Here is a 17,850-nt window from a genome sequence, read left to right as displayed (position 1 = left end):
TTTAAATAATCAATTCACATATTTAATATGATTTCTTAAAATCTGACGCTATAGGCATTCTGCCCGCCTTGTTCACCCATCTTCTTAGCAAATCCAATCATCTTGTCAGTACACTGTACATTGATTATTATATATTTACATTTCCAATGTCTTTGTCCGAGATAAAATTACCAATTGTAAATGTAATTTATTTCCTCATGAATGTTTTGGCGTGGTTCCAAAAAAAACCACGTGCAGGGCGGGACAACACCTAGAGAGAAGCAGGCTTGGAGCCCGTGGATTGGCGGAATCAAAGCATGTAAATATAAGGAATAACTGTCAGATTTTTCGAATTCATGAAGATGATCAATGGATTGGCTTGCGTGGTAATTTTATGCATAAACGCCTTCGGCGTTTATGCAAATTATCACACAAGCCAATCCATTGATCACTTCATGAATTCGAAAAATAAGACAGTTATTCCTTAAATGAATACTTATTACTCATTTTACATTTAGATTGCTTCACAGTGATAATCAAAAGATGCTGCAATTCAGATTATTTGCACAAGAAATACTAATCTTAGTTAATATATTTAACTATTACATTTTTTAAAACTGTTTGTGTATTCATTTTATAGTTACATGTTCATTACCTCTTTGATGACCTTTCTGAACTCATCTCTGGTGATTTTCCAGTCTTTGTCTTTATCCGTGGCAACAAATAAGTCAAGAAGTCGAATTTTATTTTTCCTCAAATGCTCTTCCAGAATTCTTATTCCAAGAGGAGCTGGTATCTTAACATTGGGAACATCATGAATAGAGGCCTCAGAAGGGGTTTCTGGGACAACAGGTGGGGGCTCGTAATGGGGAGTTCTCTCTTTGATCATTCTGACCAGCACTCTTTTTTCTAAGGCTGTCATGTTTGGTTTCTGATTCAGCCAATGTTCACTCAGTCCCATATTTTCTAGATCATGACGGAATTTTTGTCGCTCTGTCATCCAGTTTTTATACTCTTCCTCTTTCTGCGTTTCTTTTTCTGCAATTAATTCTTCCTCGGATGGTTTAGGCTCTGCTTGAACCTGTTCTTTAAGTTCTGCATTCAAAACTGGTGGAGAAAGGGGAGGGGACTTTCGACCATGATAAACCCCCAGTCGATGTTTCAGTGGTGTTTCCATAGGTGGGGCAATCATGACTCTCTTTCTACTCAGTGGCCCTCCAAAGATTCTAACTGCAGCTTTGTAGTGCTTGATATGAGCAAGATCGCGCTTTTTGAATGAATTCAAGCGCTCATCCACTGGGATATGATCTAAGTTATACTCATCAAAGAGGCGATGGAGGGGGTAGCTTACATCCGTGTCTGTCAGGTCCACAGGGCCAGCTCTGTGTCTTGGAGGCATGGTGATTTTTTAGTCTTATTTTTCAGTGGTTCATTCAGAATAGTTCATGAAGTTTCATGGTAAAAAACAATTTTGGGGTCTGAAAATTGAAAGTAAAACATTCAAAGACTTATATTCAGTGGCATTAAATTTCTTAATCATGACAAGTTGTGGACCAGCATATATATTTTTGTGCAAAAAATATTTGGTTTTTTCTTTGAAGTTTTATGAGTTTGCAAACCGGTTCCAATTTAAAAAGAGAGAGGAAAAAGGGCTACAATAAATATCATGAACATCATAATCCATCTCACTGATTTCTATTTTAGAATGATTAATTGTAAATATGTTTTATGAGCATTTAACAACATCACCGTTGTGTTATCGAGCATTCACGCCATTGAAATCCGCCATCTTTGTTGCCCTATAAACATGCGAGAGCGCCTCCTTCCGGCCAAGAGAATTTGGAAGGGCGTTCACTCTATATCATGCATTAGATCTACGGTGGCTCGTTTAGGAATACTAGACTTTTTTCCCCTTTTTCTGAGTGCATTTTTTTCCTAATAGGTAGACAAATTCATTACATTCACAATAAAACTGAAAGAAACCGATTGCGCGATTTGGATCTTTGAGCTGGTAAACTTCACATCGGTGTTACTCTCACTGGCGCATGATTTTCGGCATGATTACCTCCGTCCCACTGTAGCCTGGATTTATCAACACTTTCTAAATTCTAGCAAACAATCCCATTTACCCACTCGACTGGTCTCCATTAAGTCTATCAGATGGAGGACCCGAGAAGGTGGTTTCATAAAAGGCATAAAAATTTAAAATACAAATACAAATACTTTATTGGCACAAACACACCCTACAATAATTGGCAAAGGCCTACAGAACATCATTAAATAATGATTACATATTTTTCAAAATTTGTCAAGTAATTGACTTCTAAGTTCAAAACAGTCTAAAAGAAATAAAGTGATGAAAAGACAGTTAGTAAAATCTATTCTAGGCCTATATAGTGCTGTAAAAATAAAGTTCGAGGTGATAGACCAACTAAAAATAAAACATGAATTTACACACTATACATTAGCTTAGCTTCTAATATAAAATTGTTTCGGCCCTAAAAGTACTTATAAACTCATTATAAAACAAGATGTGTTTGTGAAACACTATGCGCCCGGCGGCATCAAAGTTCAAAAAATCTATTTTTAGCATATTGGTCACAGTCAAGGTCACAAGGTCATTGACCTTGGTGTCAATTGAAAGAACTTAATCGGTGGAGTATGCATACCAAATATGAAGTCCCTATCTCCTATGGTTCAAAAGTTGTGGCAAAAAGTGTAAAAAGCTATTTTTAGCATATAGGTCACAGTCAAGGTCACAAGATCATTGACCTTGTCGTCGTTTGAAAGGACTTTATTAGTGGAGTATGCATACCAAATATGAAGTCCCTATCTCCTATGGTTCAAAAGTTATGACAAACAGTGGAAAAAACTATTTTTAGCATATAGGTCACAGTCAAGGTCACAAGGTCATTGACCTTGATGTCATTTGAAAGGACTTTATTAGTGGAGTAGGCATACCGAATATGAAGTCTCTATCTCTTATAGTTCAAAAATTATGGCGAAGGTTAAAGTTGACAACAGACAGACAGGACAAAAACAATATACTCCCGGGATCTATCGATCCGGGCGCATAAAAAGTCCATCTCTTCTCATTGAACACGTGGGACTATGTGGAAGACAGGGTTCGAAATGCCCAAGATAGTCCCTTTCAACTAAGGACTATCTTAAATTTTTGAAAATGTTAAAAAATGGATAAACAGACTGACTAACTCCATGCAAAGGAAAAACAAGACTGTGACAGATAGGTGAAGGAGACATAGAAAAAATGCGAATTTTCAAATTTGGTGAGTATCGTCATATTAGTTTCAATAACGTACAAATATTGATTCAAAGTCAAATGGAATTTTAATTTCATTTTCACTGAAAGTGGTGTATATTAATTTGGGTCTGTCTGTATGTGTCTGTCCGTACGTCCGTCCGTCTTTCTGTCTGTCTGAACTGAACGCTTTCGTTTCCGCACGATTTCTCGAGAACCCTTTCAGCTTTCGCAATAAAATTTTGCGAAGCAACTCCCTATAGACTAAAGAAGAATCCTATTGATTTAGAGGTCTAAAGGTCAAGGTAATAAATTCTGTCTGTTTTAACACTTTCATTTTCGCCCGATATTTCGAGATTGTACAAACACTTCTGGACAGTTCAGTCGACTGTCGTATTTAAGCCATAATACGTCCGTAATGTAGGGTCTTCAGATTGAAAATCTCCACTAATTAGATAGGGGTCACGTGGTACTGAAACGTCATAGGTGTCAATGGGCAATTAGACCTCGTAAAGCGTATCGTAAGAAAACATCTATACCGTATAGATATTTGCCTGAAATAAAAAGAATACACCACTAGGTTGAAAGAAATTTTGATATTGACAATATTACTTTGGCTATGGATGCTCAATCTTATATGTTTTAACTTCTACAGCATAAAAATAAATAAAAAACACACCGTGAAAAGAGGAGAAGGCATTGAAGACGAAGCCGTTGACAACTCCTGTGGCTTCGACTAAATAGATCGAATTATTAACCTTTGACTTCTTAAATAATTATAAAAATGGTCATACGTTTTCTTTCTTCGTTATTTTAATAAATTATACATAAACAGATCTTGTGTATCTTCTATCTGTTCCAGCAATGAACATCATTTGATAGAAAGGACACTTCGATCTTCAATGGCGCCGTACGCAATGGTACGCCATTACGAGCTTCACAACACTAGTCTTTGTGCATTAAATGCATATTGATTTTTTTTTTTTGAAAAAAAATACTATTTCCATTAAATATATATTTTACATAATACAGAAAAATTTTGATCGTAAATAAACCAATGCTCTGAATATATAGACAAATCCTCGCACCGACCAAGTCCCTGGCAGGTAAAAGAAACTTCCTAAAACCTTTCCTGTGCTGATTTTTCATCTAAACGCCACAAATTATTTATAAATATCTATTGATTAACCAATTATCATTTCTTAATTACTAGTAGGGTTTATAGACGAAGCCATTGGGTCGTTTTGTAAACACAATAAGTACTTCGCTTGACCAGGACTGACACCTATGACGTCAGAGCAATGGCGCGTATGGCATGTCAAACGTTGCAATATTTGATAATCTTGTGATGTATATTCAAAATCTTGTGATGTATGTTCGAAATCTTGTGATGTATATTCAAAATCTTGTGATGTATATTCAAAATCTTGTGATGTATGTTCGAAATCTTGTGATGTATATTCAAAATCTTGTGATGTATGTTCGAAATCTTGTGATGTATATTCGAAATCTTGTGATGTATATTCAAAATCTTGTGATGTATATTCAAAATCTTGTGATGTATGTTCGAAATCTTGTGATGTATATTCAAAATCTTGTGATGTATATTCAAAATCTTGTGATGTATGTTCGAAATATTGTGATGTATATTCAATATCTTGTGATGTATATTCTAAAACTTGTGATGTATATTCTATAATCTTGTGATGTATGTTCGAAATCTTGTGATGTATATTCTATAATCTTGTGATGTATATTCAATATCTTGTGATGTATGTTCGAAATCTTGTGATGTATATTCAATATCTTGTGATGTATGTTCGAAATCTTGTGATGTATATTCAATATCTTGTGATGTATATTCGAAATCTTGTGATGTATATTCAATATCTTGTGATGTATATTCGAAATCTTGTGATATATATTCTATAATCTTGTGATGTATGTTCGAAATCTTGTGATGTATATTCTATAATCTTGTGATGTATATTCAATATCTTGTGATGTATGTTCGAAATCTTGTGATGTATATTCAATATCTTGTGATGTATATTCGAAATCTTGTGATGTATATTCAATATCTTGTGATGTATATTCGAAATCTTGTGATGTATATTCTATAATCTTGTGATGTATGTTCGAAATCTTGTGATGTATATTCGAAATCTTGTGATGTATATTCATTAATCTTGTGATGTATATTCGAAATCTTGTGATGTATGTTCGATAATCTTGTGATGTATATTCGAAATCTTGTGATGTGTGTTCTACAATTCAGTGATGCGTGCAATAAAATTGCATGACGCAACAGAAAAGTAAGGACAATTTTCATTGGTTAGAAATAACGAAAGTAGCTGAAGCGTCGGGAAAACCATGCAGGTGAGAAAAAAACATCAGTTTGTTTATTGCAGCACTAATTACGAGATGCACGAGTGTTGTTCCTGGTGACATGATGAAGATATTTCGGCCTGCTAGGGAAAAAACTCAGTAAACGTAGATATATTGACAAAATTTGTAGGTACTTGTAACGATATGTCACGATGCTGCATTGTCAGATACAGTATTTATACATGCAGGCTAAAAAGTTAAATCTCGTAGTAATCAATATAGCAGAAGAATAATGAAGAGTACATACTACAAAAACTGTGCAATTTGTAGCAAGATTAATTTTTGTTTAACAGCTGTTTTTATTACATTTTATTTCGTATTATTACTACCAAATACTGCTACCGTTTGTTAATGTTATGCACATGGTTATCTTGTACTTGCAAGTAAATGTAACATTTAAAAAAAAAAATAATGAAAAAATAAGTCATTTAGGCTATTTGATAATAACATGCTAAATGAACATGTTTTGCTTTTTAATTCTCCTTCACTCAGTCTTTGTATAATGTATATTTTTAGACGAGCTGATTGCCAACCAGGAGATCAGAATGATCGCATCTGCTCCTGCCACTTTAAGGATGGTAAGAAGGAGGGGGACCCTGCATATTTTGCATGGAATGAAGGAAAGGCCATGGATTTCTCTGATCCTGAATTTACAAAAAGGTGAAATTATTTTTCAAAATATGACCGACATCTTGTTTTTGGATGGTGGGTGGGTGGAGTTTAATTGAGAATATTTTACTAAAAATCTTTAAAAGGGTACATGTATAAACAGAGTAGCTTACAACTGAATAAAAAATAATTCAAGTTTAATTATTTTACAAAGGAGGAAAAAACTCAAAAGTGAGGAGTCCCCGTCATCTTCACAGATGGACCAGTTGCAGATTCCACAAGCACCAAAATGTCAATATCAAGAAAAAGTAAAGCTCATTTAAATCACCAATGATGACAAATGACCAACACTGAAACATTTTCAATAATTTTTAATAATATATAAAGTTCTTTTAACTGTACATGATTTACAATATATTTTCAGTTGATATCAGAGCACAACTACTCAGCATCCTGCACATTTAACTGTACTCAAGAAATGCAGCGCCTCTCAACAGAAATACAACTGGAAAAGGAATTGCTTGCCCTAAAAATAGAGTCTAGTAAAAGGAAGCCAATATCAATCCACGATATTAAATACAACGAAGAGAAGGTACATTTAAAGGAATTCCAATTGTGATTTCCTATTTCCTAACAATTTCAGTTACTGTAATAAAAACTTGTTGCCATTGAGGGATGAACATCTTAGATTGACTGTTATGTTAACATATTTTGTTATTATTTGGGAGTGTTAGGTATCTGATCAGCAGGGGCATTTTCTCTATATAAGAAGAAAATGGAGACTCCCTACCCACCTGATGTATTTTGTCGGACAGTTTTCTGTACATTGCAGGTAAATTTTTTATTTAACTTTCCAGCCTCTTATTGTATAGTACATTTTGGGGTTTGAAGTCAGTTTTTGCTTTTCTTTAATTTTTAAAAAAAAAATTTTAAATTCTCCTTTTCTTAGAATAAAATTCAAAAAGTAGCTTCTGATTGTAATGTATAAGACTACAGACATTGAACTTTGATTTGTTATCAAAAGGATTGATTTAAACTTGTCTAAATTAATTGTAAACAAAAATAAAAGGGGGCACCTGCTATTTCTTTAAGTGTTTTTCACTGGGGGGTGGGGAAACTTTTTTGTACATACTTAAGCAATAGGAGGGATTAGATAAGAATCAATTAGTATATCAGAGTCTTAAATAATATACTTTGCATAAGCATAAAAAAATTCTATATCAGTCTTTTTAAAACCTTTGAATTTTGCTTAATTAACTATGATTTATCCAATTTTGGAGCTTTTTACCTAATTCTGGGTAGAATCCACCCTTATGAAATTATTGACTCAATTTTGACTTAATATCACTTTATTAACATTAAAACACAAAAAAAATTCATTGTACAAATATTTTATTTATTACAGTCACCAATATATCCAAATATCATCACCGGCCCAGACGTCATTCACTCCTTTGAATTGTGCTGGTAGCAGTAAGGTGTCATCATTTGAGATGGTCACAGTATCCAATACACTGAAGTCACAGGACTCAAATTTCATACATGTTCACAGGTAGGTGTATAGTCTTTGAAATTACCACAATTGACTAATTCTGGGACAGGTAAGTATGTAAGTATAGGAATGAGAGCACCAAATCCCCGGATGTACATATGGCTTTGTTTGTTATGGAACATTAAACCGAATACTGAATGGGTAGGCGTTACGCCATTGGCTGAAATCAGGTATTTAATTGTTTTTATTTTAAAGTAAAATTAATGACCTTTGAAATAAATGATGGGATGAGGGAATATTACAGAAACTATAGAAATGCCAGGGAAGATTTTAGGAGTGGGGGTTGATTTTTTATGCCGCGTTTTATTTACTGCGAATCTCTATAAGTTGAAAATAACTGCAATTTTGACCTATAAACGCCATGGGACCATATATTTTTTTCAGTATTTTTTGTTAGGGCTTAGAACAAAGTTTGAAATGATGCTAAAGATTTTTCTGAAATTGTCATAGTAAAGTACTGAGAGGGCCTAAGGTTTGTATGGAGTTCTATGGGAAAATAATTGGTGGTCTTTTCCCTATACAAGATGCTGTCTGATGGCGTAGTGTAGAATGTAGCGTAGAATGTTTTCCAAGTCAGCTTAAATGCAAAGGTTTGTTTTAAAATTTATCATAATGACTTGCAAAAATTTAATGCAGTTAAATTTATTGTATTCTTGAAAGATTGACTGTAACACAATTTTTTTACACAATTACAAATAATCAAATTAATTTTTTTCCAACTTTTTTTCAGGGTCTCTGCCAAAATCTTTTGAGGATTTTTCCTCTGCTAGAGCATCCATGGATGCAATTGAAACAACCCAGGACATCCCAACACATATGGATAATCAGGCCATGGCCTACAGTATGTACAAAAGTTGCCATACTTTTAAAGCAGTAACTTGCGCGCTTCCAAATGGTGCACTTACATTTTGCTCCATGCTGTACCCAGGTTCTACTTCTGATGTAGCTATTGTACGTCACAGCCAAGTTTTACGAAAGTTCAAAGCTGGAGACCTTATTTTGGTGGTCAAAGGTTTCACCATTCATGACCAGTTGCCCCAGGGTGTCTGCTTAATTATAAAAGCTCTTTTATCGACACGAGGCCAGTTTACCATACAAGAAGCAGCACTGTGTTACAAGATTGCTAAAGCACTTATTCATGTGGAAAGAGCCAACGAGAGGATAAAGAATTACGAGATTCTCCGTCACATACCATCTACTTACAGACCAATCTCAACAAAATATTTCAACTCTGTTCTTGTCTTGTAAACTTGCAAGCTCCACTTTTGAAAGAAATTACTTAAAGATAAATGTACTTATTATAAATTTGCATTGGCATGTGACAGTATACACTAAACAGTGAAGATATTCATACCAAAGTGCAAGGGATAAGCAAATTTTGATTTGTTATCAATGTCAATGGTTATATTTGTTAACTTTGTAGTATGTTGTAATACATGTACTTCAGAAAATGAAAATCCCTTTTGTTAGCATGGATTTATTACAAGAATGTTTGGCAATTCCATTCTTCATTTGACAATATAATTTGGAAGAGGGTTTACTTATAATCTCTATTTTAAAGTATATTTACCTTTAAAGCACAACTCAACAAATTCATGTTTTCAACAATTTATCTATTAAGAAAGACAAAAATGTTACATTTTCACTTTGAGAATAACATCTTCAATTCATTAATAAAATGATTCTATATTTTGATATTCTTTTTTTATGTAGTACATAGATTTTATTAATCATCATTGCTATTTAAAATAGTCTTATAAGCCAGAAGTTTTATGATGGATTATGACATATCATATCATACATTTATGAGACTTAGGAACATTCAACACATTTAACATGATTACCCATTTTCCATTGTTAGAAAATTCTAGAGGTACAAAACTAAGTGTCAAGAAGTTCAAACTAGAACTCAGTTTTCCATCAGTGCTGGAATGAAAATGTTAATGTAGAAATCTATCAGCTTTGGAACATTTGCTGTCCATTCAATGTCTTTTACTATTCTAATCACAATGCAGTCTACTCTTGTCCACATAATTAAGTCGCAGAATGTTTTGTTACATATGTGTAGCTGGCCTTGAATTTGATGATAGTATGGGTGACTGGTTTTCAGGCACAGGGTATCTTGTTTAAGATCTAAAAAAAAATCAAAAAACACTTAAGTTGTGTTATACCAGTACATATCCCCTCCTTTTTCAATATCTTCATACCATATTGAACAGCTGCACTTGTAAATAAATACATGTTTTGAAATCATTTACTCACCAAGATTTTTAATTTCAAAGTACTGGACAATACAGATTTTTAATGTTATTTACCTATGAAAAATCCTTCAAATTTTGTGCCCCATCTGCTACTGTTGAAGACGATGCTGTGTATGGACACTTCACCTCTACAATATCAGGAATGGCGTCTTTGGCTTCTGGATTTTGATAAAATACACTGCATGTTGGTGGTCGAACAACTAAGCCATCAGGTGAAGCTCCCAACACTCCAGATTCATGCAACCATATCCTTTTCAGAAAAAATTATAATACTACTGAATGCAAACAAACCATAATACAATTGATTTTGTAATGCAAACAAAGTCTAAGTAGAGCTTTTATAATCCTTCCACTTCAAAAAGCAAATTTTCTGGAATATGTTGGTAACTGAATATTTATGCCCCGCCATGAATATGGCCGGGGCATATGGTGTTTGTCATGTCCGTCTTCCGTCCTTCCGTCCCACTTTGTGTTTAGCTCTGTTCAAAGCTAAGTTTCAAAGAAACTATCCAAGATATTTTCATCAAACTTCATATGCTGATAGATATTGATGAGAGCTATGCAACTGCATCAACATTTTTTGACCTTGACCTTTCCTTTGACCTTGACCTGACTTTTCTTAAATAGTGTTTAGCTCAGTTTTAAACATACCATTCAAGATGGTGTTATCAAACTTTACATGTTGATTCAAACTTGCATAGATGATGCATCTAGAGATGAACACTACCGGACTTGCTTCGGATGCTGGATCTGACCTACATTTTCCAGATGAGTGACCAAATTCAAGTTTTTGGAGCAGGTCCATTCTTAAGGAACTATAAGCCCTACTTAGACCAAACTTGCTTGGATGATGCATCTAAGGATGGACACTACCAGACTTGCTTCGGATGCTGGATCTGACCTACATTTTTCAGATGAGTGACCAGGTTGAAGTTTTTGGAGCAGATTTATTCCTAAGGAACTATTAGCCCTACTTGACCAAACTTGCATGGATGATGCATCTAGGGATGGACACTACCAGACTTGCTTCGGATGCTGGATCTGACTTACATTTTCATTCCCAAGTAACTATAAGCCCTACCTAAACCAAACTTGCATGGATGATGCAGCTAGGGATGGACACTACCAGACTTGCTTCTGATGCTGGATCTGACCTATTTTTTCATTCCCAAGTAACTATAAACCCTACCTGAACCAAACTTGCATGGATGATGCATCTAGGGATGGACACTACCAGACTTGCTTTGGATGCTGGACCTACATTTTTATTCCCAACTAACTATAAGCCCTGCCTGAACCAAACTGATCAAATTTTATACATATACAAATTTCATGTTGCTTTACTAATATATCCTCGGCGGGGCATTCATGTCCTATGGACATATTTCTAGTTTTTTTTTACAATTAGACTTCAGTAATTGATTTCTGTTTGTCACCAGGATAAGTCCTGTTATTTGTTTTGACACATTGAATGTTAACATGTAAGAGGTTGAATGAATGTTATTTTGTGCTGTATACCTGACTGCTCTACAGCTGCATCAAAGTCCTTTTTCATACTTTCTCAAAGCATCATCTTCATGAGTGATACCCCATGCAACAGCCTTGATGGACTCCAGATTGTAAGCCGACATCAGCTGTTTCTTCAGTGACAATGTCAATCTGGAGAAGAAAATATGATTTTTGGTTATTAATCTTATATTTCCTGCATCTTTATGTACAAATATCTAGTCATTACAGTCGAACCTCATTATCTCAAACTCAATGAGACCAAGAAAAATGTTGGAAATATCCGTGGATTCAAGAATAATACATAAAGAGTTATCAAGAATTAAATGTCCCAGTCTTTTATAAATGGTTTGCACTTCAAAATTACTTTGACATATCCATGAAATATGAGCTAATGGGTTTGAGATAACAAAGTTTGACTGTAATTTTAAAAGTCTTTTTCGCAAAAATTTAATCACACGTCTTACCGCCTTTGCTTAGAACTGAGAACTGCACCAAAGTTGGAAGCTGATATGCTATATTTCCTTACAATCGACCACATTGGGTTGTTTCGTTGCCAATGCAGCTCTTTTAATGGATTCAGGGATAATGCATGCTGTAACCATACCATAGGGGTATCAGAATGAACATACTCTGGTGATGTTAACAGGTCTTCAATGAGAGGTACAGGTGGACCAGGTTCACATGGCTCTGGTTCAAGAATCCAATTCAATGCTGAAAAATTTCATTACTTGTGTCATTCTCAAAAATATCATCCATAATATCCATATCACATATACCAAGTATTTATATAAGAGTCCATACATTTCATTTTAGTGAACACTGTCATGGGTTTTTGTAATGTATGCATTACATATCAAATTTACAACTCACTTGCATATATTTGTTCAGAATTGTTCCTGTATATAATTTTGCACGTGGCATTCTTAGTGTGAAAATGCCATGTAAAAATTGGTGCAAATTGGTGCAAATGTACAATTAATATTTACTTAATTATTAACAAGGTTTCATAATGACAGAGTATTTAAATAATAGAAGAATGATCTGATAATTCGCAAGAATATGAAACAAAATATTTTTTTTAATGCAATTGAATAATTTATTTTTCCTTTCAAAAATGTATGCTCATGTACAAAAATGCTATCATATTTATAATATTGTCTTTCCAATTATTCAAAGGTTGTTATTAATATTTATTACATAGTATGTTCAAAAATTGGGCATTATTAAAATTAACCATCGGTCAGTAACAAAATAACAGTTTCATAATACTCGTAATATAAAAATCAAATCAAACTTAAATAACAACAATAGTAACACCAAAATCATAACTTCCTTCTTATATTTTACCAATATACCTTCCAAGGTGCAAAAAACACTGGTCACTTTCATCAAAGGGTCGGTTTAAAGCACTTCAAATATGAAGCAAATTTTTTAACAACCGATTTATTTATACATGTACATGTATTAAATGATTGATCATTTTTAAAAAAAAAAAAAACAAGAGGCCCATGGGCCACATCGCTCACCTGAGCACTGTGGCTAGGAAAAAGTAAAAATTGGTTTTTTATTGAAAAGTTTAAATCCAAAAGTAGTCCCTTGACCAATCATGGCTTTGCTTTTCTTGAGAAGGTTATTTTTAAAGAATTTTCCTATATATTTCTATATAAAATTTGATCATCCTTTGTGGCCCCGTCCTACCCCCGGGGGACATGATTTGAACAAACTTGAATCTACACTACCTAAGGATGCTTCCATATAAATATGATCAATCAGGGTTTTGCTGTTCTTGAGAAGAAGATTTTTAAAGATTTTTCCTTTATATTTCTATGTAAAACTTTGATCTTCCATTGTGGCCCCGCCCTACCCCGGGGGTTATGATTTGAACAAACTTGAATCGACACTACCTGAGGATGCTTCCATATATATAGGATCAATTATGGCTTTGTCATTCTTGAGAAGATTTTTAAAGAATTTTCCTATATATTTTTATGTTACACTTTGGTCTGCCATTGTGGCTCCGCCCTACCCCCGGGGGTCATGATTTGAACAAATTTAAATCTACACTACCTGAGGATGTTTCTCCATAAGTTTCATTTTTCCTGGCACAGTGGTTCTTGAGAACAAGATTTTTAAAACATACCATCAAATTTTCATTAATTCCCAATTATCTCCCCTTGAATGAGGGTGTGGCCCTTTATTTAAACAAACTTGAATCCCCTTCACCCAAGGATGCTTTGTGGCAAGTTTGGGTGAAATTAGTCCATGGGTTCTAGAGAAGAAGTCGAAAATATGAAAAGTTTACAGACAGACAGATGGACAGACAGACAGACAAACAGCTAGATAGACAAAATGTGATCAGAAAAGAGCTAGAAATGAAACATTCCTCACCACAAAAGCCAGAAGAATATAGGGACCACCACCAGTAACATGTTTCTGGGAAGAACCAAACCATGCAGAGATAAATATCAATAGTCCTGAATCTTCGATGCAGGACCAAGTACGAGAATTGCTACAAACACTACTCCGGAGACTTACCTATTATCCTATGATGTAACGTACTTTGTCCACTGCAGCTGGTTCCCTGATAAGCTGGTAGCGAGGACAGTTCAGGATGTCCTGTCAACTTTATTCCTCAACTTCCTGTCTTGGACTGAAAAGCAATAAGTGGAAATCTTTAGTGTTGCCTAGTGACTTTGAATTAAAAAGAAAGTTGCAAGATTGTGAAGGGGGGGGGGGGGTACTGATGCTGTCATTTTAATTAAATGTACGAAATCTGTATTTCACAGTTTAATGCATTCATGTATTTTGTGAGTTGTCTTAGGATTCATGTAATAATTGTTGCTATGTATTATTAAGCACTAAATCTATTCAACTGCATGTGTAAATGGGGAAAATGTGGATATGTAAATGATGTATAATTGCAATGTGTAAAATGTGACATTTTCTTATATGAGGGAGTCTGTTCATGTAATTTTTTTTCATTTATTATTTTATTTATCTTGATAAAATTATTTCAATTAACAATATTGTTTTTCTTACCAGTCTGATGAACTCAACAAAGGTTACAGAGGTGAATGGTAGAAATATGGGTATTACAGGTGTCAAAACTCTTCGTTGATGACCAGACTGCATGCCGCACTGTAAAATCACCATTTTGGATCTTTAAAAGGGGAGGCTACTCCTGAAATCAAAGAAATTGTCATAAAAATGAGTAACCTGATTTTCTTTAGGTCTCACACAAGGAAATAATTTCACTATATGTTACTATATAGCTTTAATTAAATAAATTAATTAACTAGACTCTCAGCAGATAATTCATGAATGAGAAAAAAGATTAATGCTTAGACAAAATTTGAGATCAGAAAAAATATACCCCTTATGCGGCTTTTAAGAAAGAAAATTGAGACTAAACATACCTATACCCCGAAATACACATGGGCAAACAGCCAACACACCATCGAGGAAGTTACATCGATCATGCGTACCTAAAAAAAAAGAGTTCCCTTTGATTCAGTGGCACAGTTCTGCTGATATGATATTCCTAGTGCATGAGTCCAAAATTAAAACTGTAGACCTACGTAAAGTTCCTGAAAATGAAAAAAGAAAAGAAATATTATTGTCTCTATATACATCATACATAGAACTACATTTGTTCATTTTAATTAGCTATCTCCTTGCATAAGACCTTTAAGGGTAATTTTATGCTATTTACCATGTGCACTGATTGCCATAAAACTAAAGAAAAAATACCAGCCTTACAAAGTCACTTAACCATGACCTTTGACATACCTTACTAAGAATACCCTGGACAATTTGGTTTAACTTAAGACTTCTGAATTTTTAAATGCAGGTTTTGATAAATTAACCATTTAATATACTTATGAGCTCATAAAACTGTTCTTTAAAACTGTATGATAAAGAGTGTAAAAACTTTGAAACATGTTTGGAAAGTATTATCACACATGTGATATGGGATAAATTATCACCACAGAAAGATCAAAGAAAATCACTGCAGATATGCGACAATAATTCTTATCATTGTTTATTGTATGTCAAGTCTAGAATATGATATATCATTACAAATATTATGATTTTTAGCCGGGCACATTGCTCGTAGAGCAATGCTCAGCTATTGCGACGGTGAGCAACAGAAAATGCTGCTTCTTCACCGCCAAATTGAGTTTACGAGTAAAAGTATGGTACGTGCACCAGCCGCTGTTGAGAAAACAAAATCCATTCAACACCTTAAGAAATAGTAAATTGAATATTTTTATCATAATATTAAATTGCTTAATATTTTTTCCTGACTCCTTTGACTAATATTTTACAAAGTAATTCAACGGGTGCGAAAGGTTTTCACCAGGTATCCCTGTCTGCATCATATTCTATAAACAATATAATTAAAATTAGATGTTAGATCCGCTCGCATTCTCGCGACACTAACATCTAACAAGTCATCCCATTGAGGGTCACGTAAGAGGTTAAATTTGGAACACCTCAAGATTTATTCGCTTCAACAATATATGATGATTTTGCCAGCTGCGATTTGATTAATTGATAGAATTTGACCTCTGACGTGACCCTCAACGGGATGTTGTTAGATGTTAGTGTAGCGAGTATGCAAGCGGATCTAACATCTAATTTGAATTAGATTGATTCTATAAATAAAGGTTGTACTATCAGGCTAACACAAATGCAGGGAACATCATTAATGACTTGATGCAAATCTCCCCGCTGAGGACACATCAGTGCAGAGACGTTTGACCTTAATCTTGCTGCATCGGTGTTTATTTACTTCTGTTTGTATATAAAACCGGATTACCCCGAAACGATACGTGATAAATATTTTTCGCTGTTAATTTCTAGCTATATTTTATTTTATTTTTAAAACTATTTAATATTATACATGCCATTGAGATATTTTTGTGTGTATTACATATTCTCTAAAAGTCTGAACGTGATTTTAAACTGTCACCTTAGTCCTTGTTCATTATCCTGTAAATGAGCCCGGCTCAATACATTTACTATAAAAATAATTGGACAAATTTGTGAATGACAATATTCAATGATGCATAGCAATTAATCTTTTCCTGACATTCACCTTCTCCTAAAAATTTGTCGTGTTATTTATTTATTTATTGCAAAGTCGTCCCTGGACTAGTGCTACGGTCAATGCAGCTGCAATGGGCCATGCAATTTCGAACCCTGCGTGGTGAGAGTTTGTCCCGAGACACAGTTAGATTATTCTAACTAGCACCAATATAGAATAAATCATACCGATTAATCAACATCACTACAATATGAGGACGTAAAAATAGGATAAAACATCCTTTAGTCCAGCAATAAGCCACTAAATTGTTTTTGATGTACCTTCAAACAAATCAAATTAATGTTCTTGATTCCCACTTTTCACGTTATGACTGACTTAGTGCTTCTTGATACCAAAACAATTTTTCTATTACCTATAATTTTGACTTTAGGTTGAATTCGCCAATTTCATGCTTGCGAAGTTGTGTCAATGTGTGCATTACGACCGCTCCGGCTACTTTCGTTATTTCTAACCAATGAAAATTGTCCTTACTTTTCTGTTGCGTTATGCAATTTTATTGCACGCATCACTGAATTGTAGAACACACATCACAAGATTTCGAATATACATCACAAGATTATCGAACATACATCACAAGATTTCGAATATACATCACAAGATTTCGAACATACATCACAAGATTATAGAATATACATCACAAGATTTCGAATATACATCACAAGATATTGAATATACATCACAAGATTTCGAACATACATCACAAGATATTGAATATACATCACAAGATTATAGAATATACATCACAAGATATTGAATATACATCACAAGATTTCGAACATACATCACAAGATATTGAATATACATCACAAGATTATAGAATATACATCACAAGATTATAGAATATACATCACAAGTTTTAGAATATACATCACAAGATATTGAATATACATCACAAGATTTTGAACATACATCACAAGATTTTGAATATACATCACAAGATTTCGGACATACATCACAAGATTTTGAATATACATCACAAGATTTTGAATATACATCACAAGATTTCGAACATACATCACAAGATTTTGAATATACATCACAAGATTTTGAATATACATCACAAGATTTCGAACATACATCACAAGATTTTGAATATACATCACAAGATTATCAAATATTGCAACGTTTGACATGCCATAGGCGCGCAACATCGGCGATCAAAATATGCATATTGAGAAATTTA

At 33.9% G+C, this 17,850-nt stretch overlaps 2 protein-coding genes and 1 long non-coding RNA gene across 6 annotated transcripts in view; 1 reads left to right on the top strand and 2 right to left on the bottom strand.

Annotated features, from left to right (window-relative positions):
- Positions 1 to 1,446, bottom strand: part of LOC134247355 (uncharacterized) — a 6,501-nt gene extending 5,055 nt beyond the window's left edge. Inside the window, exon 1 of the mRNA XM_062729729.1 lies at positions 635 to 1,446. Within this exon, the coding sequence (XP_062585713.1) occupies positions 635 to 1,378 (744 nt within the window). The 5' untranslated portion in view covers positions 1,379 to 1,446. The remainder of the gene's footprint in view (positions 1 to 634) is intronic.
- A 4,682-nt stretch (positions 1,447 to 6,128) lies between these two features.
- On the top strand, positions 6,129 to 9,256 carry LOC134247342 (uncharacterized). Its single transcript, XM_062729716.1, has 6 exons — positions 6,129 to 6,286; positions 6,450 to 6,543; positions 6,660 to 6,827; positions 6,970 to 7,067; positions 7,641 to 7,787; positions 8,518 to 9,256. The coding sequence occupies exons 1-6, from the start codon at positions 6,129 to 6,131 to the stop codon at positions 8,537 to 8,539; spliced, it is 687 nt and encodes a 228-aa protein (XP_062585700.1). The 3' UTR covers positions 8,540 to 9,256.
- Positions 9,257 to 9,484: 228 nt separating this feature from the next.
- LOC134247354 (uncharacterized) lies at positions 9,485 to 17,145 on the bottom strand. 4 transcript variants are annotated; one of them, XR_009987814.1, is made up of 9 exons: positions 17,020 to 17,138; positions 15,136 to 15,144; positions 14,974 to 15,042; positions 14,597 to 14,738; positions 14,093 to 14,207; positions 12,022 to 12,268; positions 11,567 to 11,707; positions 10,103 to 10,298; positions 9,485 to 9,920 (listed from the first exon to the last, which is right to left on the bottom strand). It is a non-coding gene; the product is annotated as an uncharacterized LOC134247354 (long non-coding RNA). The 4 variants fall into 4 exon arrangements; XR_009987813.1 differs by lacking the exon at positions 15,136 to 15,144 and having other exon boundaries at positions 17,020 to 17,145; XR_009987812.1 differs by having other exon boundaries at positions 14,974 to 15,144.
- Positions 17,146 to 17,850: the final 705 nt, after the last annotated feature.

The sequence above is a fragment of the Saccostrea cucullata genome, unplaced genomic scaffold (assembly GCF_032062105.1).
Source record: "Saccostrea cucullata isolate Sc308-1 unplaced genomic scaffold, CSIRO_AGI_Scuc_v1 ctg39, whole genome shotgun sequence".
In the NCBI taxonomy this organism is placed as follows: domain Eukaryota; kingdom Metazoa; phylum Mollusca; class Bivalvia; order Ostreida; family Ostreidae; genus Saccostrea; species Saccostrea cuccullata.
This window is presented reverse-complemented; position numbering and strand designations above follow the sequence as displayed.